Below are 22,813 nucleotides of genomic sequence, written 5' to 3'. Positions count from 1 at the left end.
GTTTTAGAAAGTTATTGCAGCTAAGCAGTAATAGAAAAGCTCTTTAAAATCACAGCTATTTTGGGGGCGCCTGGGTGGCTCAGTGGGATAAGCCTCTGCCTTCAGCTCCGGTCATGATCTCAGAGTCCTGGGATGGAGCCCCACATCGGGCTCTCTGCTCAGTGGGGAGCCTGCTTCCCCCTTTTCTCTTCCTGCCTCTCCGCCTGCTTGTTATCTCTCTCTCTCTCTCTGTCAAATAAATAAAATCTTTTAAAAATAAAATAAAATCAGAGCTATTTTTTAAAAACAAGATTTTTTTCCTATTAAGATTCACAGACATCATTACTATGTACTCTTTGTCTTTATTTTATTGGATTATATAGGCTTTTCAGTTCTGGATATTTGGCATCAATTCTTAAAGTATTTTTTTTTTCTCTTTTGCAGTTGGTTGGTTTTGTGTATGCCTGTTATGTGATCAGTATTTTCATGGAAGAAGAGGACACCTGTAAGTACTATTATAGCTACTTGTGGGTTTATTTTGGGTGAGCTATAGCTTCCAAAGCTAATCATTAGAGGGCTATGAAAGCTTTCATAGCTGGAATTTTAAAATGCCTGAATGAAGCCCAGTAAAGTCACAATCAAATGTTTGCAAACAGAACGGCTCACAAAGAAGATGGCACTAAGGTTTGAAACTCTCAGTCCCCACTGTATGTGTGGCTGCCCAGAGTCATGAAGGTCAACAGATTGTTGTCATATCATGTCTTAGCAACTTTTCTTCAAAGATCTAAATATAACGTGGAACAGAAAATCGGGGATTATTTTATCCATGATCCATCTTAAGTATGCTACTGAAGAATTTTGACATCTGACTAATAGCAATAACATCAATACAGTATATCATAGCAAGAATTCTAGATATAAAATGCTCCACAAAACTAGAAATGAAAACCTTTAAGGTGAGATGTAAAAAAAAAAATTTTTTAAGAAATGGTATAAAAGAACTAATAGGATGCTAGAAAGCTAAGTATTCGTGTTTCAGCAGAATACTACCAATGAAATAAAAGACAGAGAGGACCTGACATTACCAGGGCAGAGGTTTAGCAACATATGCCAAAAGCCCGCTGATGTATAAGGCACATTTCGGTGCAACTGTTATGAGCCCATGTGATACCAAAGAAAACTTTATTTTTAAAAAATAAGTCATTATTAGATAAACAAATCCCACCCACCTATCTCAAAGTTTCAGTTATATCATCGCAGTTACTGTCTGGGTTATAAAGTTGACCTTTAAAAAAAAAACAAGGATGAGTGTCCTGCTAGCCATGGTGACCTCTTTCTAGAGCATAACTCCAAAGGGGTCTGATGAATGCTTCCTACCAAATAGGTGTAGTCACAGTACATGAGCTGGAATCCACAGTGAGGATTTATTTAACCAACTGGAAGAAATATGGGACCCTGAGATTAAATTCTCAGGTAGTGAAAATGTGTGAACATACTGCATTCTATCTTTTACACTGGCTTAGGGGTATTTTTTTTTTTTAAATACTAGATGAACCAGAAAGTTTTTGACATTTCAGAAGTGCTGTTGTAATGACAGCACTTCCCACTCTGAGGTTAACGTCAGAACATATATTTTCAGGAGTTCCATTAGTAGCTCCCCAATCCGACAGAGTTAACCCACAGAAAATCAGCAGCAGGTTTCCAACCTACAGCTGAGACAGGTGTATCTCCAAAAACATGAGACCTAAAGGAAATTATTAGAATAAACACTTCCAAAAAAAAAAAATACACTGCCTGATAAATCCCAACTGAATCCCTCATAAAGTAAGTTTGAATCACTACCAAAAGTGCCTGTTTCTTGTTCTCCTCACTGAACTCGGAGGCTCTCATTCTCCAGATTACTGTATTGTGCGAGAAGAGGCAGATTAATCAATAATGTTTTCTCCATTAGAATAAATATATACAGGACTTTTCCTTGAGGCTTGTGATTTTAAGCAAATCTTGGAAATCCAAAATGACATGCAAAAGAAAAGGTTCATCTACACTGGGTAAAGGATTTATTTTGACCTTCTGTCATCCTTCTTTCAAAGTAATAATGTCGGTGGCTATGGATTGTATTGCTACTGGCAGATATTACAGTGCCGTTGACTTTGATGTCTTTAATTAGCTTACGTTTCTCTGTAGAAATCTCTGAATCAGCTATTTGAATGTTCCTCAAACTGGCATTCAAGCAGCTGCTGGAAGCCTATGCTATTAATGGTTTAATTCCAGTGTTTGTTAGGAGGGCCATGCATTAAGTTACCAGGAGACATCTGGATATAGTAGTTGTGTTACCATCAATTCAAACAAAACATAGAGCCAGAAAAAGTCGTGGGTGGGTGCTCAAGACAAAATAAATATGCCCTACACTGACTTGACATGATGATCTACTGGAAGAAAGACGACAGGGAGAAAGCAATCACAAACCTTTTAGTCTAATAGTTCTCAAGTGAGTGTAATTTTACATTTTTTATTGAAAGAAGTCGAAATCAAAGTGCAGTTGTAATTAAATTGTCCCAGAGTCTTCAGAAGGCAGATGTGAGCAAAGAGAAATGTCTGGAAACCAATTGCAATGATCTCATAGACCAGTCCAATCTGTGCCAACACTTAGGTTTCAGGTGCAATAATGAACTGCCCTTTGGATATGACATTACCGACCCACAGTCAAAAAGAGGTGTCTTTTGATTGTTTTTTTCAAAATGTAAACCTACAGTGAGAAAGCAGTACTGGTAGCTTTCCAATTTGTCTAAGTATACTTCTGGAAAGCCAATTCTGAAAGGTAACTGCAAATATATAATGTAATGTCACAGTATTTTGGCAGACAATGTATCATTTATCATTTCGATTCCTATTCTAACTAATGAAAATCTCTGCATTATTCAGAATGCAAAGTTAAGTCTTGTTCTTGGACTGAAAGCTGTCTGCCAGCCTTAAAAATTAATAACAGCTACCGGCTCTCTCCTCTGCACCGCCTAAGTGGTTCTATGGGACTAACATTTCAGCTGATGGATATGTCTGAAGGGTAATAAATGCTTGAGGAAACATTTATTTCCAGCCACCCATCTTCTTAGTTACCTCTTGGCCTCTTCTGCTAACTCTATCTCTTCTAAAGACTCGGATTGCAGGTCAAAGACAATGAAATAAAAAGCTCAAACAGGGAAGAATGCTGTTTGATGGGGTCAGAACTTCCCATCACTCATTCCAACGAAGAAACCTATTTATAGCTCTTGTCTCATTTTTATTTCTTTTTTAAATATCTATCAATCTCTACGAACACTTTTTTTTTTAAGATTTTATTTATTTATCTGACAGACAGAGATCACAAGTAGTCAGAGAGGCAGGCAGAGAGAGAGGAAGGGAAGCAGGTTCCCTGCTGAGCAGAGAGCCCGATGCAGGGCTCGATCCCAGGACCCCGGGATCATGACCTGAGCCGAAGGCAGAGGCTTTAACCCACTGAGCCACCCAGGCGCCCCTCTATGAACACTTTTGTGAGACCAGGGTATTTGGAATCTGTGATCACAAAAACCTGTCGACGTCTTGTTTGTGAATCATCTGCTGCTGGAAATGAACTCGTAGGCTTGTTCCTATCTTGTCACACTTACGAAAAAGAATGTTTTTAATTCAGGGAAGTGTGTAGGCAAGGCAAAAGATGCTGAAACATAGTATTAACGTATGTAAATATTATCAGGCTTCTACCGAGGATCTGTAGCGAGCATGACTGCTTCTGATATCAGTTTGTAAATTGCACCTGGGACACAGGTTTGGTCTCTCACAAAAGCCAGTCTGGGTTGCATACGTTGAATAGTCAGAGAAAAGTATATTGACAATCCTAAGAGTTAGTTTTTGAGAAGGAAATAAATCCCCCCCAGATGCAGGTTCGATAATTTACATTGAAATTCTCGAAATGACTCTTTATGCCACCATTTGACCCTTGCTAATATACTTTTGGGGAACTTCTCATTGGAAGGAAGCATGACTCTTGGAAAAATATTCCATACTCAACTGTCCTTGAGGCTTCCTGTAGGCTGGTGTTCATGTATTTTCCTCTCTGCCCATAAATTCCTTTTAAGAGTATAAGATGATATTACCATAGCAGTGATGTGACTTGGAAATAAATAACCCTGTCTACCTTAAAAATAAAATAGTCATCAACAAAATTCGTTTCTTTGGTAACAGCAGAGGAATCGTAATTTGGGACAAGCAAACGATGGGAACCACAGGCAAGTCCCAAGAGACAAAGGGAAAGTCTGCTGTTATTGGGTTGTAGGAGGAAATTAGGGAGGGTTATTTTAAACAAAAGTTGCCTGGAGAAGAACAAGAAAGAGTACAAAGTTGCGGCGTTCCTCATTAGTTTAAGCGTGGTTAATGCGTTGCTGGAACAGGGAGGGATCTTCCTTCTTTTTCTTAAAAGTGGAAGATGAAATTCCTATGTGAAAAATGTCTTCCCTTGTCAAGATAATTCTTGCCTTCCTTCTTCCTGCTGATTCCACAGCCTGGTACATGCGCGAGAGGTGCCCCTTCAGCGCTTCCCTGTTCCATTTTAAAGATCTATTGATTTCTTCATTTTGAGAGAGGGGTTGGTGGGGCTGCACGGATGGAGACAAAGTCTGAAGCAGACTCCCTGCTGAGCATGGAGCCCGATTCCATTTTAACTGAGACTTCCTTCATTTATTTACACAACCCTTATCTCCTTCTAAGAATTTACCAAAGCAGTTAATGGGAGGACAATTGGTTAGTTTGGATGTTAACTTCCCAGTGTCCCTTCCTGGCTCTGTAATGTTTGCAGAAGCCTTAGGGAAGGAGAGTAACCCAAAAGTGGGGCACCAAGGGAAGGAGAGAAATCAGCAGAGGATGGAAGATCCCCAGAATAGAGAATTGTCTCGTGAGCCTTGCAACACACAGGCATTTGAAGTGGAGGGACAGGAGAATTTGCTGAGTCAGAAACAAAAATGCAGGTATGATCCTTTAGTCACAGCCAACGTTTCAAAGGAGTCAGAACATTTGTTCAATAAGCCATCGAGAATCTACTGATTCTCAGAGAGGATAAATTTCTTTGGGTAACTACACAGTGGGGTTGCACTAACTAACCTCACCACAGTTTAGACTTAGAGCCTGAAGCATCTCCCCTAATTTGATGAGAAGACTTTATCAAATAGCTACAGAATTACTAGCTAATCTTCCTACCAGAATAGATGATTGGTGAGGTCAGGATCTTTATTTTGTTCCTGATTTAATCCTAGAGCCTAGAAAATGCCTTGCACATAGCGATAAAGAAATGATTGCTGAATTTATAGGGCAAAATTCTCTTGGCCTAGCAACTCATTTTTAAAAATGGATTTCAAAACCCCAAGATTCCCAAATTTAATGAAATGATACTGCCTTAACGTTTAAGCACTGAGTGAGATGCCTGATGCACGTACAAATATTTATGTTTGGCGAATGGCATTCCTGCATCTCTTTAACAAAATTGGATGAGTTTTAGTAATTTTGAAGGTCAAGATGCAGGGAAATGGATTAAGCTTCTACTATACCACATCAGAGCAAGAGCTTGGGTTTGTCAGTTCCTGGACAAGATATCACAGAGGGAACAGGGACTTGGAAGGTAGATGCACTCACAGAATGAATTCGGTTACAAAATCTGGCTGAGGGAAGAGATTCACTATCCAGAAGTTGGACCCAGCAGGGTGGTGACCTCACCCAGCACCACACATGCAGCACAGAATAGGATCCCAGCTACAGTGCTGTGGTTCAGAGACAGAATTCCAGTCCTCGAGTAGGTTATCAAGACAGTCTCTCTCCATAATGGATGCGTTAATTAACTCAACAGTGAGAATCCTTTCCCAGTGTATGTATACATCAAATCACCATGTATTAAACTTTAAATATATCACAATTTTATTAGTCAGTTATACCTCAATAAAGCTAAAGAAGGAAGAAAGAAAGAAAGAAAGAAAGAAAGAAAGAAAGAAAGAAAGAAAGAAAGAAAATTTTCCTCTCACGAAGAATATCATAAATGCCCAAATACCCAAACCAGTCAATCAAGTAGGAACTCTCCACAGGGACCAGAGAGAGAAGCCCTTTTACTAGAACCAGCTCCAAAGTCAGTGCTAAACTCACCATGAAGTAGAGTCTAGACAGTTGCCCATTTCACTGAACCAGGACTCTTCTAAGTCAGCCTAACTGGGGACAGTCCACAGCCATCTTCTCTAATCTCCTCATCTCCAGCCACATCTGTTTTCCTCAATCCACCAAACTCTTTCAGAGAGGCCTTCTCCCTCTGTTGACTCACTAACCTGCATACATCCTGCCCATCTCCGCTTAATTGTCTCTCCCGAAATTTAGCCACTTTCTCTCACTCTTCCCAGGCTGGCTGAGGGCACCCATGATCTATTGTGAGATGCTTACATTGCATCTCTTCCTTGGAAACATTTAACGTAACTGGAATTTTTCCATCATGATGTCCCCAGGACCAGTCCATTTCCTGACATAACGGACACCCTATACAATAGATAATGAGTGTTGAATGAGTAAGTATGAATAAATGGACTCAGGATGTTTGGGATTTCCACTGGCAGAGATGAGGGAGAAAGCGTTTCCTTCCCTAATCTCTGTTTCCACGTGTGTGAATGACACTCCTGACACAAGCTAGAAACTTGGGCGAACTCCTTCATGCTTCCCTCACCTCCCACATGCAGTCAGTCACCAAATGAGACATTGTCACCTCTCTTCAAGTAACCAACAGCCCCACATGTTTGTTTGTTTTTAAAGATATATTTGAGCCAGAGAGAGAGTAGGGGGTAGGGGCAGAGGGAGAGAGAAACTCAAGCAGACTGCTCACTCAACTCAGAGCCCAATGTGGGGCTCGATCTCACAACCCTGAGATCACGACCTGAGCCGAAACTGAGAGTCAGATGTTCAGCCAGCTGCACCACTCAGGCGCCCCCCTCCACACACACACACACACACACACACACACACACACACACACACACACGTTTTTTAACATTCTTCCCAGGGATACCTTCTTCCCCATGCCTCAGTATACCCTGAGCCTATCTCTGAATCTGTGCTCAAGTTATGTTTTAATTAACTGCATCTCCTACTTGTAGCTGGGGATCGTGTCTTACTTACCCTAGGATCCCAAGACCTGGTTCAATATCTGGAACATCATAGGAAACGAGCGTGTGTTTGTCATACATTTATTTTGTTGTACACACCCCCAGGTCTTTATGTTATCTTTCGTATCTCTTTCCTCCCACCTTACAAGAATTTAAATTACCCATTCCCTGCATGACAGGAAAAAAAAAAATCTCATGAATTCACAATAAGGTATAAATTATATTCCCTGGAGATTTTCATCGGCTACTTGTCCGAAAGTTGATACCAGTAAGCAGAGAACACCTACTACCCCAGAGTAGGTTTTAATGTGCTGTTTCCAACTGAAACGGGATGGTGGAAATTAAATGAAGGCGGTCCTAACTCTGCTAGTATCTAGCTCTTTTCACATCAACAACTCGAATCACCTCTGAGGAGATCCCAAAGGCCCTCTGGGCTCTAACGCTGTGGCTCTGAGGAAGATGTCCAAGCTGGGTGATTATCTCAAGGCACAATCAAATGCATCACATTTTTTACATTCGTTTACAAATGGTAAATACCAGCGGCTGTTGAAAACATCCTGATCTCTCGGCCTCAGACTGATAGTCCATGGAGTGTGACGCCCCTTAAAGCAAGCCCTCTACACAAATGCCTGTCACGCTCAGGGAGGCACAATCACAACTCTTTACAGGCCTGCTCAGGACAGGCTGGAGCTTCCTGGTGCTCACTGTTACCCAGCAGCCTACCGTGTGTGGCCTGCCCTTAGGTTGAGAAGGAAGAATGTGGGATCTGCCATCCAGATGGTACGGGACGGAAGATAAGAGATTTGGGAACCAGATGTGATTATGGAGGAGCAGAGTCAGAAGTTTAAAAAAAAAAAAAAGAAATCCACACCCTCCTGGCACCCTAAGTGCACAGTGGGGGAAAAAATGGGCTGTAAGAATTATATGTGGATCCTATGCAATGGTTTTATTCTGGATTATTAGTTGGAAAATTTAGGAGCCCAGGGGAAGAGCAACTGAGAGCTTTCTGACAGGACTTCCAGTCTCCATTTTAATTTTAAATTCAGTATTCTTACCCCAGCACTTCTCAGCGAATACATTGATCCCTCCTTTTTCCATCTGTTCCTAAATTGTCCTGACCCGGCAGAGAACAACATGGCCACAACCACTGTCCCTGGGGCATCCTCAAGATGTCCCCTGTGAACACACCTCTTGCTCATTCTCAGTCAGTGCCTTCTCAACTTCCCTTAAAACTACAGTCTTTGAGTTCTCTACCCTCACTTCAGAGAGGAGGAAGTGGACCCCAGAGAGGTGATGTGATTCCCAGCACCCTTGTCCTCCTCTGCCCCACACTCTCGGCACCAAAACTCTACCACTAAGACTGTCATAAAGAAAATGGAAGCCAAGTAGGCAGGAGTCCCTAGAAATTCCTGGAGTCTCTCTCCCATCAGGACTGTCTATATTTACCCACGATTATTTTCTTCCTGACACAAAAAGAGGGCTTCATTCCTTCCCACATAGTCAGGCCCTCTTTCCATTAATTATTACTTCTCTCTCTCTCTCTCTCTCTTCCTCACTCTCTCATTCTCCCCATCCCCCTTATCTACAACTCTCTCTTTTTTCCCCCTCTCCCTGCCCAGTTTCTTCCTTTTAATAGATCTTTTTCCTTAGCTTATGAATAAGGTCACAAAATTAAAAAACAAAAAAGCAGTAATTACCCTGACACCTCCATCCCCCACACCTGGACAGCTAGCTTTCCCATCCCTCGTGCTTCTTCCCTCCATGTTCAGAGTTTTCCACAAAGTAGTCCAGACTCACAGTTCTCACTCTCTCACCTCCTACTCACTATCGGGCTGCTGCTGCCAGGCCTTCTGTTCTACATTATTACTGAAAGTGCTCACTCAGAGGCCGGCAATGACCTCTTAATTGTCAAATTCACTTAGATCTCATCCAGCTTCATTATAATTGATGGCTTTGGTCACTGCTGACTGCTCCCTCCTTGAAAATTTTCTCTTCTGGCTCTCCCATCTCTGGAGTTTTGCCAGGCAATTCCATCTCTTGAACAGCACTTATCTTACCAATTAAAAATTACTTCTAGGGGCACCTGGGTGGCTCAGTAGGTTGAGCGTCTGTCTTCTGTTCAGATCATGATCCCAGGGTTCTGGGATGGAGCCCTGCATCAGGCTCCCTGCTCAGTGGGGATCCTGCTTCTCCCTCTCCCTCTGCTGCTCCCCCTGCTTGTGCTTTCTCTCACTCTCTGTCCTGCTCTCTGTCAAATAAATAAATAAAATCTTTTTAAAAAATTACTTCTAATATCCTTATGCACATTAGGCAGATTTCTGATGCAGGCACAGGTAACAAATTTTGTTTGTTATGCCGGTAAGAAATTTTGAGTTAGTACTTAACCTGCCTAGTTTGGGAGGGATGACTTATCACTAAGTCCTTAAAACGTTAACTTGCCATCCTTAGTAAATAGCTTATATTCCCACTGTTACACTGAAGCATTTTAAGTAAGATCAGACAATACAAAGAAGCATTTTAAAATAAGACCAAACAATAAAACAGATGTTTATCCCTTTTAGATAACAAAATGGCACATAATATTCTCAAGAGCTACATTCTTGCACCAAATATTTAATGGAAATCTGATTTTATAATTCCTTTAAAGAAATGTCATACAAGGAACAACAATAAAGGGTGCATAAGGAACACTCATCTTCATGTGCTTTTGCTAAGTAGTTTATTGACTAAGAAAAAAGGAATTTAGTGTTCCTTCTGAGAACAATATTTGGGACTGGAAACTAAGTGAGTTATTTGGGAGTATTCCTATAACTTGGATGCCAGCATGAAAATAAAGTAGGAGAGCAGTAAGAGAATTTGTTTCTTCTCCTGAGTCGTATGCGGTGCAAAGTAAATTAATTCTAAATTATACCTAACCAGGCTTTTAGTTATGTCCACATTTTTTTTTCCATAGAAGGAAACAGGAGCACTCTCTCTCTCTCTCTCTCTTTTTCTCAAACTCTCTATCTCTCTCCTTCTCTGTCTCTCTCTCATTTGCACTTGCTTTCTCTCTCTTTGATTGTAAGAACAGAAACTCTAGATTAGACTTAATAGTCAAGAGAACCACTTTCTTTGACACATGTAGTTCAACCAACTGAAAAGCTTGTAATATTTCCCAGCCCTTATTGATTGAGTACCACCTTCACAAATTTTGTTATACCTACGTACACACTTGTGCCAAAGACTGGCCAGCTACTCACTAGACTCATTTGTTTCTTCTCCTGGCACATAGCTGGACTGCATTTTCTACCTTCCTGTAGTCAGAGGTCCCATGAGGTTGAATTTTACATCATGGAAAGTGAGCAGAAGGGATATGCCCCCTTCTAGGCCTGGCCCCTGGGCAACTTCTCTGTGTGGTTCTCAATACTCCTCCCCTTTCTACCTGTTAGATACAGGCAAGCACAGACCCTTTGGAAGCCACATGTTTAAAATGGTGCAGCTACAGTATTGAAGGGACCTGGGTCAGGGTCATTGCTTGGAGGAGGAGAGTTGACCACACAAATTGAGAAGACGGTGATGAATGCCTTTGAGCCATGAGGCTCTGAGAAGCAGCCCAGAGGGGATGGTCAGGGAAAGGGTCTCCCAGGCGTGGAGACCCTGAAGTAGAAACAGGCAGGAGTTCTACCACCAATGGGGGATTGGAACATTTCAAGTGTTCCACAAAATGCCAGTGCCTCCTGTGTGCCCAGAAAGGTCTCATGGAGGACATGGTTCCAAAGCTGAGACCTAAAGGATAAAAAGGAAGGGGCAGAAGGAGTAGCAAATGCAGAGTGACTCCCTTCTTGGAAGAGGCTTCCAACCAAACCAAAGGCTTGACTTCAGGACTAGTTTCGTATTGGCTGCTTTCAAAGGTCAAAAGGCTATTTGGACTCCCCTGGCCAGCTGACTCTGAAAAGACTAGTCAATTAAAAGGCAGATTGCATCAAGGGAACCTAGTTTTAAACCCTTGTTGAGTGGGAAGATTACGGGAAAAATGATGAAAAGCATACCATTTTTTTACATGTGGGGAGACAAAAGAACACACGGCTTGGACTTCAGTTTTGTTTTCTTTTCCTTTGTTCTATATATGCCCCATTTTCTGTTTATTCAGCTACATGTTTATTTGGAAAAGTAAATTAAATCTGGTTTGGTTTTTTTTTTTTCTTATTTAAGGAAAACAAAGACTTTTAGTTACTGGTCCTGAAGTTAAAGCCAAGGCGTCATAGTGATTATATTTTACTTCTGAGATAGCAAAGATGCAAGAAAACAGGTGAAGTCCAAAGTTTCTTTAGGACTTCATCACTGTGAATTTTCTGATGGCCACGAGGGAAGATTTTCTGTACAGGAAATTCTATCTATATCGATTCAGGGTTTAAAATCACTGTGCAATTTATTAAAGTGACAACATTTGGGGGATGCCTGGGTTTTGGCTCAGTCAGTTAAGCATCTGTCTTTGGCTCAGGTCATGATCCTGGGGTGCTGGGATTGAGTACTGTATGGGGCTCCTGCTCAGCGGGGAGTCTGCTTTGGGGAGTCTACATCTCCCTCTGCCTGCTGCTCCCCCTGCTTGTGCACTGTCTTCCTCTCTCTCTCTGACAAATAAATAAATAAAATCCTTAAAGTAACAACATTTCTAAAAACCTGGTTTTTCCTAAGCTGTAGATGCTACATAGAACATTTACTATTCCATTTATAAATCTAGTAAATTTTAATAATGACTTTTTGGGGGATTTTTTTTCTCTCTATAGTGGTAGAATATACATAATATAAAATTAACCATTTGAACATATTTATGTGTATAGCTAAGTGGCAGTAAATACATTCATAATGTTCTATGACTATCCCCAATATCGATTTCCAGAACTTTTTCATCATATCAAGAGAAGCTCTGTCCCTATAAATAATGACTCTTTATCTTCCTCTCCCCCCAGCCTCTGGTAACCTCTATTCTGTCTCTCTGTGTTTATCTATTTACTTTCTGTCTCTGTGTATTTACCTATTCTAGGTACCTCATATAGATGGAATCTTATAGTATTTGTCTTTTTGTGTCTGATTTATTTCATTTGCCATAATGTTTTCAAGGTTTATCCATATTGTAGGATGTATCAGAATTTCATTCGTGTGTAAGGTTAAATAATCTTCCATTGGACTTTCAATCACTATTTAATCTACTTAAATTCAGTAGTCTAAATTCCTTTAAATAATCTGTTCCATTTACAGTTTAAACTAAAGCCCTTTAAACATTTAACCTGCATTCATGAATTCATTATAATTATCCTTCTTCTGAAGCCCTTCAAAAATTCACCCTGATAAAAAAAACACTCACTAGTTTTTAAACTACTCCAACAAATCTAATAAATCTAATAAAATAAGCCTATACATCTATTGAATCTCAAATTTTCTTAATTATTGCACAAATCTAATGAAGTTTTCCCATGTCTTTCAACCTAAAATCACAGGAGTAAGATTAATTACCCAATTCAGAATTTGAATTGATTTTCTAGGGTGAATCTGCCAGAGCTAACATAATCTGTCTGATTCTGTTAAGAATCACAAAGATTGTACATACCAAGTAAACACAGATTATCCCAGTGATTACAAAATCCTAATCTGTACTTCATAAAAGAGTTTTAAAACTGCGGAATTGGCTTCCTTTCTCCCTCTGTAGTCAATTCCTAGTGTTAGAAATGCATCTCTCCCATAAATAAGCATCGCAAACATTTGAGTTTGCTAACTGCTGAGGGATTTTCAGCTGGCAAGCAGAACCTAAATTCCACTAATGGATTTATGGGTTGTTGTTGTTTTTTCTAATAGTTGGTAGAACAAAAGGAGATCTCATTCCATACCCTTCAAATATGATTAGTTTAGCAGCCCACAATACCAGGACTCAGATGACATTAAATTTCAGTATGCAGAAGACTTTGCTCATATGAAGAGGGCTTTTTTGGTTGGTTTTATACATGCTAATTCTTTAAAACATTTTAACGTCTTTCCATGTGACTTCATAGACATCCATGTACTTCTCCATGTACTGACATCCATGTACTTCTTCCAACCTATCAGGTGATAACCTGATAGAATTCTGTGTTCATTCTATATTCTAGGTAGGTTATCAATTCTTGTAGATATTTAAATTGGATTTTTTTTTTTTGGATATTTAATTGGATTCTGCAATTCTCTCATATCTCTTCTTGTTCCATGGTCACTGACCTGTTAAGATCCAGAAGTATTTATAGTCCAGACTCAGCACATTATTGCTTAATTTTAAAGCTTAATCAAGGTTAAATAGCTAACTCTTTATTGATTCATCCCTTCAAGAAACAGTTATTGAAAGACTTCTGTGTGTTAGGCCACAAGAGTACATAGATGAATAAGACTTGGTCCCTTTCCTAAGAGATTTTATGTTCTAATAAGTGAGGCAAACATGTAAATAATTACAGAACAGCCAAATGCACATAATGATCTCTTTAAAGTAAATCACATGTACAGGAAAAGTAAGCAGAAGCTAATTGTGTCTCAAAACACCAAGCATGGCTACTCAGAGCACATGAACATGGTCTTAAATGAAGAATATTGCATCATGAGGAAGGAAACAAAGAAAATACATCTTAAATACTGGTCAAGGTATGTCAAAAAGGCTTGGGAAAACCATAAAATAGTCAAGAAGGCCTAAGGAAAACCTGCATTACACAAAAAGTGATGAGTAATTGGGTATATTCAGTTCACCAGGTGAATGGTGGGGGGGTCAGCTTTGAGGGACCTTGAATTCTGTCTTACACCAGTGATTCTGAACCTATTTCATATTTCAGCACTCATAGAGAAAGCTAACACTTATAGGCCACTCTGTGGTAAATAAATCACTTTTCTCCCAGCAAGAAATGACTGGTCCAGAGGGCTAGCTACCCCAGACTACACACACACACACACACACACACATGCATGCATGCACGTGGGGGAATGAGGGAATTGATATCTTATCACATCTGTACCCACTCAGGTCACACTAGTTGGGATGTTCTGCTAGATGATGTAGGGTCAATAAATGGGTTTAATCTTGGGAAGAATAGGATCTGATTCAATTTTCTTTGAACAGTAATTCAAAGAAAGAGGAAAGGACTTGCAAAAAAAGATCTCAGAAGAAATGGTACCTTTTTTTTTTTTTTTTTTTTTTTTGGGATAGATTGCCCTAGGACAAGGAGAACTAAAAGTAATAATAGAGGCCACTAAAAAAATAATAGTATTCAAGGGGAAATGTCCAGAATTGTAGAAGCAGATAATAAAAGGAATTGCAGACAGACTTCAAAGTCAACAGGTATTTGTGACTTGATTGGCTGGATTCAAATGAAAATGATAAAAATATATTGGGGGAAAACTGGATAACTAAGAAAAATTAATTAGGGAAAAAATTATAACTGTTTAGACAAATTCTTTTTTTTTTTTAAGATTTTATTCATTCATTTGACAGACAGAGATCACAAGTTGGCAGAGAGAGGCAGACAGAGAGAGAGGGGAAAGCAGGCTGCCCGCTGAGCAGAGAGCCCGAAGTGGGACCCGATCCCAGACCCGATCCCAGGACCCTGAGATCATGATCTGAGCTAAAAGCAGAGGCTTAACCCACTGAGCCACCCAGACACCCCTGTTTAGACAAATTCTTAGGACTGTTTTTAACCCTTACCTTTTTGAGCATTAGTTATCCTCTCAGCCATTCCATGCTACTTTATTGACCTCAGAGTGATTTTAGAAATTCATTATTCTATTATTTAGAAACTATATTAAAGTGGGAAGCAACTGTCAGCACTGATTTGGGGAACATCTGATTCCAGAAATCTAGACCCAGGAGGGCAACAGAAGCAAGAAATGCAGCCAAACACAAATGAAAAAGGGATGAGTTTTCAGGATTTTCTTTTTTTAATCTTGTTTTCTCTAGAGTAAAACATTCCTCCAAATGAGCCCCCAGTAGGGACATGGAGGCCTTCAGCCACCAATGATTCTGTACAGATAGTGACTGAAAATTACAAAACTTTGAAAGGGCTTTCAGTAGAGCTAAATAGTGGTTGAGAACAGTGAGCAGCCATTCCATCCAACTAAGATTAACTGAAGGGTTAAGAGTGTATCTACTCAGATGCCTGGGTGGGTCAGTCCGTTAAGAGTCTGCCTTCAGGGCGCCTGGGTGGCTCAGTGGGTTAAAGCCTCTGCCTTGGGCTCAGGTCATGATCCCGGGGTCCTGGTATCAAGCCCCGCATAAGGCTCTCTGCTCAGCAGGGAGCCTGCTTCCCTTCCTCTCTCTGCCTGCCTCTCTGCCCACCTGTGATCTCTGTCAAATAAATAAATAAAATCTTTAAAAAAAAAAAAAAAGAGTCTGACTTCACCTCAGGTCATGATCCCAGTGAACTGGGATCAAGTCCCATATAGGCTCCTTGCTTGGAGAGGAGTCTGCTGCTCCCCCTGTTTGTGCTCTCTCTCCCTCTCACCTATTCAAATGAATAAATAAGATCTTTTTTTTTACTTTTTTATTCTTTTTAAATTTTTTATTAACATAATGTATTACTAGCCCCAGGGGTACAGGTCTGTGAATCGCCAGATTTACACACTTCACAGCACTCACCATAGCACATACCTTCCCCAATGTCCATAACCCAGCCACGCTCTCCCTAGCCCCCATACCCTCCCAACCGTCAGCATGTTTTGTGAGATTAAATGTCTCTTATGGTTTGTCTCCCTCCCGATCCCATCTTGTTTCATTTATTCCTTTCCTACCCCTCAAACCCCACACGTTGCCTCTCAACTTCCTCATATCAGGGAGATCTTAAAAAAAAAAAAAAAAGAGTGTATCTACTCTAGCAAGACAGAGCACAGTTTTTGTGGCTTTTGAAAGAGGTGAGTCACTTTAAAGAGAATAGAAAATGTACTCTTAAAGATGAAGCCGAAAGGAAGAAAGAAAAAAAAATTATCTACTGTCTGTCAAAATAGGAGAAAAACAAAACTCAAATGTGTGTGCGGTGTGTTGAGGGGGTAGGAAAGGGGACGCAGATGTCACCAGCATCTTTACAAAGTTGGCACGACTCTTGCAACTAAGAGCGAGGCGAGAAGCCGCAGTAACAGATGATTATTATCAGAGCATCCTACACGGACACTGCTACTAAGTTCCCCTGCAGAAGAATCAAAGATAAAATACTAAAGTCGGGCCACGGGATCGTTACAGAATGACTAGAATAAGCCTATCACTGGATCTAAAGGAGTAACGCCGAACACGTTATGAAGAAGTCGCTTTGAGGACTTCGCACCAAGGGGATATATTATCTACAAAGAATCCCACGGAGCGATTTGAAATGCCGAGAAAAAAGATCTCCCCTCCGCCTTTGTGCTACGCGATGTGGCGTGGGGCGGGGCGGGGCGGGGCGAGGCGAGGGGTGGGGGGTGGGAGGGGAAGGGAGTAGAGAATAAAAGCAATGCCAGTCAAACGCTAAACAAAGGGTGATGGAGATGGTCACGTGTGCCCTGGGCGGGTCTGGGGCCTTGGTCCAGACTCGGAGACTTCTTAGCACCAGTCTTGGCGAGAGGGAGGGCTATACCTCCAGATGACGCTCAGCTCCACGAATTCTACTTCCACTGAGCTTTATTTCCTTTCTTGCACCAGGTCTTTATACAGGGAAGCAGACCTTTCCAGGATAAACCTCAGGTTACAAAGTGTGGCAGGCTAACTGCATTGCCCTTTTCCCAACTAGCTGCTCTTTCCAAACAGGAGAAAATCAAACTAGACACAAATTCAGTGCAAGTTCCTCAAGGACAGATACTCTTCGGGAGACCAGGGGGAAGAGAATGTTGGAATCCTAATGAATCATGGTTATGCTAACCTAAAGGAAACTTCTGGAATTTCAGAAATCAATACTTGGTGGAAATGTGCCATCAGAATAAGATAAATGGGCCAATAATACCAATAACAACCTGTCATTTGCTATATGCTTTCTGAGTGCAGCGCTCCATGGCCACTGCCCCATCTAGGACAACCACACGGTGAGGCGGTCACTGTTCTTATTTTATAGATGAGTACACTGAGGCTTCCCCAACTCACATAACCTGTAGGAAGTGGAACTAATACCTGACCTAGATACTTCAAGTACCAAAGTCCATATGCGAGCCAACATCCAATTATGCTTTTCTTTCCAACAAGGATAACAACCAAATTCTTCCTGAACAGGTAAAGAAATAGACATTGGTCACTCACTAGATTAAAACCAGAACATTCATGTTTAAATATTGAGTAAGAATATAAATTAGTTGCACACTGTGGAGAAAAATAATGGGCTAGCCTATTAAAATTTAAGTGGAAACAGGGAGTCATATATAATGTAATACATCCAATGATCTTGCTCCAAATCAATTGTCTTGTTTTATTTAGGTCTGAACACTAAATATGCAAAACTTATCATTAGAATAACAGAATCTGAACATCCGATTCAAATACTACAAAACTGTGAAAACAAACTTCTTCCCTAATGCACTCTCCCCCCTCAAATGATGTGACAAAAATGTAACTTTCCTTATTTTCACAAAAACAGATTTTTCTTTCCCATGGTAGGCACATCCCAGAAAACTCAGCCATTTCAGTAATTTTCAGCTACCTCAGAGAGGAGCTCTGTCCTCTCAGCCTCTCAGCTCTCATTCTGAGGTGAAGGTTGACGTTGTGGCATCAGGTGTGAGGGGGCAGGGCTGAGCATCCACTGAACTGTGTGCAGTGATCCCACCGTGATCTCAGCTGTCAACCAGGTCTCACTCTTGGCTGTTAGCACTCCGCATATAAGCCATGGTGGAGTCTGGGACCCTATATCAACTTCCTGAGCAGGGTAACTGCTTCTTCTCTTATGTCTTCCATATCTCACATAAAGGGCTCTTGTAGCCAACCCTAACTCAGAACCATAAATAGAGGGGAATTCAGGAAATTCCATCTTAGATAAATTGACACATTACAAATCACAGCATTTAATGATAAAAATGAGGCATTACCTGGGTAGCACAGTTGGTTAAGCACCTGACTCTGAATTTTGGCCCAGCTCATGATCTCAGGGTGGTGAGATCACCCCACATTGGGCTCTACACTGGGCATGGAGCCTGCTTAAGGTTCTCTCTCTCCCTTTCCCTCTGCCCCTCCCTCTTTAAAAAAAATTTTTTTAAGTTAAAAAAAATTAAATTAAATTAGGAGCACCTGGATGGCCCAGTGGGTTTAAAGCCTCTGCCTTTGGCTCAGGTCATGATCCCAGGGTCCTGGGATTGAGCCCCGCATTGGGCTCTCTACTTAGCAGGAAGCCTGCTTCCTCCTCCTCTCTCTCTGCCTGTCTCTCTGCCTGTTTGTGATCTCTGTCTGTCAAATAAATAAATACAAAATCTTTAAAAATTTTTAAATTAAATTTAAAATACCTCAATAAGCTTTAATTAAGTTGAAATTTTAAATTGTTCCAGTTCCTTTTGGAACTTGTACCTCCATTACACTTGATCCATAGAATTGTGTCCTAATATAACGTTTATCCTTAAAATTTTTTCTTATCCCATCATCCATCTCTGCAATGAAAAATTGTTTATAGATTGAAATCTTATTTTCAAGAAATTTTATTTTTTCATGAATAAAAGTTCTTAATTTGTATAGCCCCATTATCAGTTTTAATTCTTAAATTAGGAAATTTCATGGTTTGTTCTTATTTCAGATTGTTTTATCTTATCTGTCTTATTTCAGATTGTTCTTATTTCAGATTGTCTTAACTAATCTTGAGTTGAGTCTTTCCTTTTTCATATATCTTTTAGGATCAGCATTTTGATTAAACTGCTGAAAGTTTTACTGGGATTGCTTTGAATCCATTGATTAACTGAGCCACAAATCAAATTATATCTTTATAGCATTGAGTTTCACAACCCACGAATGTTTTCTATTCTTCCAATTGTTTAAGACACTTTTAATTTCTTTCAATATGTTTTGTTATATTCAGTGTAAAGGACTTGCAGATTTTTTTGATTTATTCCTATAAATAAAAATTTAAGGGGCACCTGGGTGGCTCTGATGGTTAAAACCTTTGCCTTTGGCTCAGGTCATGATCCCAGGGTCCTGGAATCGAACCCCGAGCATCAGAGAGCCTGCTTCCCTTCCTCTCTCTCTGCCTGCCTCTCTGCCTACTTGTGATCTCTGTCAATCAAATAAATAAATAAAATCTTTTTAAAAAATTTTAATTTTTTCCTGTGACCAGGTTTTAAGTGTTAAAGTTTGTCTTTGGATGGGGTTATACTTACAGTTTTTGGCTACCAACGTGATTGAGCAACATAAAACTATTCATCAATATGTGTAATATGTTTCCATTTCCTCAGTCAAGTTGATAGACAATAATTGCAATTATAACTGTATCCAAAGAAAACTTAAACATAAAATGAAATATTTAGTGGAAGAGTACCTCTTAATGAAATGGAGAGTTTCTTTTTTTTGACTGGTCCGTGTACTCATGGGTGAATATTAGTTATTGCTAGGATGAAAGAGCCTACCTCACATAATTTCAGTATGTGGTGCTAGTGTTGTATATATAGAAACTTTGCACACAGAAAAAATATAGGAATGGAAAGACTTTGGTTATAGTGAAGTCATTCAATTATTTTAGTTCCTTGCTTTTGAGGAATTTTGCCAATAGTTTTGAGGTCCTACCTTGTACCAGGCACTGTTCTAGGTACTGAGCAGGGAACAAAATCAGACAAGATCAGACAAAAATACTTTTTTCATTAAGCCTAAATTGTAGTCAGGGAGTCAGAAAACGAATACGATTTTTTAAAGGAAAATAAATAATACAGCATGGCAAATAACGATAAGCACACAAGAGAAAAGAAAGCAGGGGAGAAGGAAGGACAGGTGGGGAGGAGTGAAATTATAGGTAGAGTGGCTGAAGATATATGTGAAAAAGTACACAGTGATCTAGTATCAAAACATATTTTCAAGGTACTAAAATTTATTATAAAATTTGTTTTGAAAGCAAAAAAAAAAAGGAGCCACCTACCTGGTCATGAGTAGCTATTATTTTATCATCATGTGAAATTGAAACAGCTGTGTTGTTTAGTGACCTGGAGGATGATAGTAGGGCACCAACATAAGATTCCAGATGGCTGAGATTAATACCTTTCATGGTAAAGTGGAAAGAAGACAACTGTGGAGGAGGCTAGAGAAACCAAGAACCAGAACAGCATCAGGTACTTTCTCAGGATACATACATTTTGGAATTCGGGCTCTTAGAACGAGCACCTGAAACTGCACCCCATTTGCAAAGTCTGTCCATCTGGGCATGCATTCCCCATCTGAAGACTACTGGTCTCTTAATGCTTCCTCTCCCCTCTCCCTAGGACAAGGAGAGCCTGGATATTCTGGACAGACCTGGGGTTCCTCCCAGACTCTCCAGAATCTCCTAGTGACCGCTCCCAGTCTTTTCCAGACCAAACTGCCGGTAATGGCAACGACAGTGATATCAGGTCTCCATGTCTGAGACAGAGGGGGACAAGACAGAAATGAGAAGAGCCCATTTCACATGGCTGTTACCAGGCAAGAAGAGGTAAAAATGTTGAAACACTCTGATCTGGACAGCCCAACCTCTAGGACTGAGGACTCTGCTCTCCTGGCCCGGAGCTGACATCCTGGAACATCACAATGGGTGGAGGTGCTTCCCTTTTTGAGTTACATGCACTTTCTGAAAGGTGGGAGCCATTTTAAACTTCCTGCACCATGAAGAGAACAACAAGCAATAGCCATTAAGGTTGCATTTGGGTGTCGTGTGTCTGCTTGAAGGGCTCTTCGGGTTTCTAAAGCCATTGGCAGCTGGAGAGCCCCGACCACCCTCTCTGGGCACCCACAGTGCTTCAGGGCACTAGCCAGTCACTGTGCCCACGACACACCCATCATGGCACCAGGCACAGCCCGACCACAGCCTGCAATTTGGCCCAGCACAGCATGCCCTCTGAAGACTCCGGTTCTGCAGACAGCAGATGACAGCAGCTCAGTGATGCTGCAAAGTAGCTCATTCCCTAGTAGCGCAGGCAGAGTTTAGTTGCCAGCTACCTCCGAAATCACTGGTCTTTCCTAAAAGCCCTCATTATCTGCAGGGTGCTGCAAAATCCCATCTGTGTGAACTCAGTTGGTGGCAAAGCCTCTACCCCAGCTTTTCTCTTATGAATTCATATCACAGAACAAGTAAATCACAAGGCAACAGTCCCAATATTTGAGTTCTTGATGCCCTGAGCAATGCCTCCTTAAGACTTCCCGGCAACTAGTACAATCAATGTATATTAGAACTGTCTCCTATCCAAATAGCAGGAACAATGATAGACCAGGAAGCAGTTTGGAATAGATATGTTGATTGGGTCTCATCTTCCTGAGTCTTTTCACTGCTCTGAGCTAAAGGCAATGTTCCAGGGCCTCAGTGTTTCTTAATTCAGTGACATGCAACACGCAGCTTAAGTTGGATCAGAAACAAAACACCTATATTCCAGTAATTATTTGGTGACTATAGTTAAACCTAGGGCATAGATGATAGCTTGTGCTCTCACTGGAAATGGCATTGCTTCAGGTCCATGTTTAAACAAACGTGCTTGCTGCTTCAGGTGTACACAATCAATCGGGTTTGCAATGTCTGAGTGAGGAACCGAGTCAGTAGCCCTGAGTTGCGTATTGGAAACTTCATTTATGACAGAAAGTTTCCTGTAGTCAAATAGAAAAGTTGCAATTGGTTGTGTATCTTTTACAAGGGGAAAACAACTCCCAATCTGTACAGTGAGCTGTTGCTTTAAATCTAGAGTAGATTTGTAATTCCTTCAGGTCAGGGAGAATCCTCATCAGGGATATGGAATGCCTAAAGTAACCACAAAGATATTTGGTTACAGGTAATATGATTTCTTCCAAGAAGTTGCTTGGCTGTGCTGTTGGAAGTTGGCACAGGAAATACATTTGAAAGGACGACAAACAATGAGGTTTCCTGGCTGCCGGCTGTCCCTGTGGGATCTTTTATAGTAACACCTCAGTTTCCGAGAATGGGTAAAGAGAACAAGGCTTTGCTTTTCTGGACAGCTGAGGCCAACTATTCAAGACTTTAATACAAAGTATACAGAATATATAATATACTTTAATACAAAGTATACAGAGTATACAGAATTCAACTTCATTGTCCTTCAGGTCTCCCAGCAAAGTATTCCCCCCACACCCACTCCCTTGCCTCCCCCCCCTTCCTTCTGTCTTTCCCACCTCTTCCGTGGCCTGTCACCCTTCTGCCAAAGATCCCCATATGGCATTCTCACTGTAATAATTAGATTTCATTGGAGTTTCCTTTCCATTCCTCTTCTTCCAGTACCTCTGAAAACTTGTCTATGACTTTTTTGTTCCTTCTCATGTTTTGTTGAAATGTATCTTAGTTCTACTGGAAAAATTCCTTAATTCAGTATCTTCTTACATCTTTCTCATGAAAATGAATTTTAGAATGCATAGTAGCTTTACTTTCTTAATCATATAATATAATTCCCTTATGGAAAACTTAAAGGCAAAAAAGTCTTTCCTATTGACTTGTTTTCAAGTCTTTTGTTAAGTCATCTTTTAAAAAAATCATTTTTTTTTTTTTTAATTTTATTTTTTATAAACATATATTTTTATCCCC

The 22,813-nt window shown here is 40.5% G+C and overlaps 1 protein-coding gene across 1 annotated transcript in view; it reads left to right on the top strand.

The window, feature by feature from the left end:
- Positions 1 to 22,813, top strand: part of LOC111155390 (sodium/potassium transporting ATPase interacting 3) — a 618,988-nt gene that overhangs the window by 586,487 nt on the left and 9,688 nt on the right. Inside the window, exon 5 of the mRNA XM_022515541.1 lies at positions 424 to 484. Within this exon, the coding sequence (XP_022371249.1) occupies positions 424 to 484 (61 nt within the window). The remainder of the gene's footprint in view (positions 1 to 423; positions 485 to 22,813) is intronic.

The sequence above is a fragment of the Enhydra lutris genome, unplaced genomic scaffold (genome assembly GCF_002288905.1).
Source record: "Enhydra lutris kenyoni isolate GAN:26980312 unplaced genomic scaffold, ASM228890v2 scaffoldscaffold41, whole genome shotgun sequence".
Lineage (NCBI taxonomy): Eukaryota > Metazoa > Chordata > Mammalia > Carnivora > Mustelidae > Enhydra > Enhydra lutris.
The sequence above is the reverse complement of the archived record's forward strand: the minus strand, read 5'-3'. Positions and strand labels throughout refer to the sequence as shown.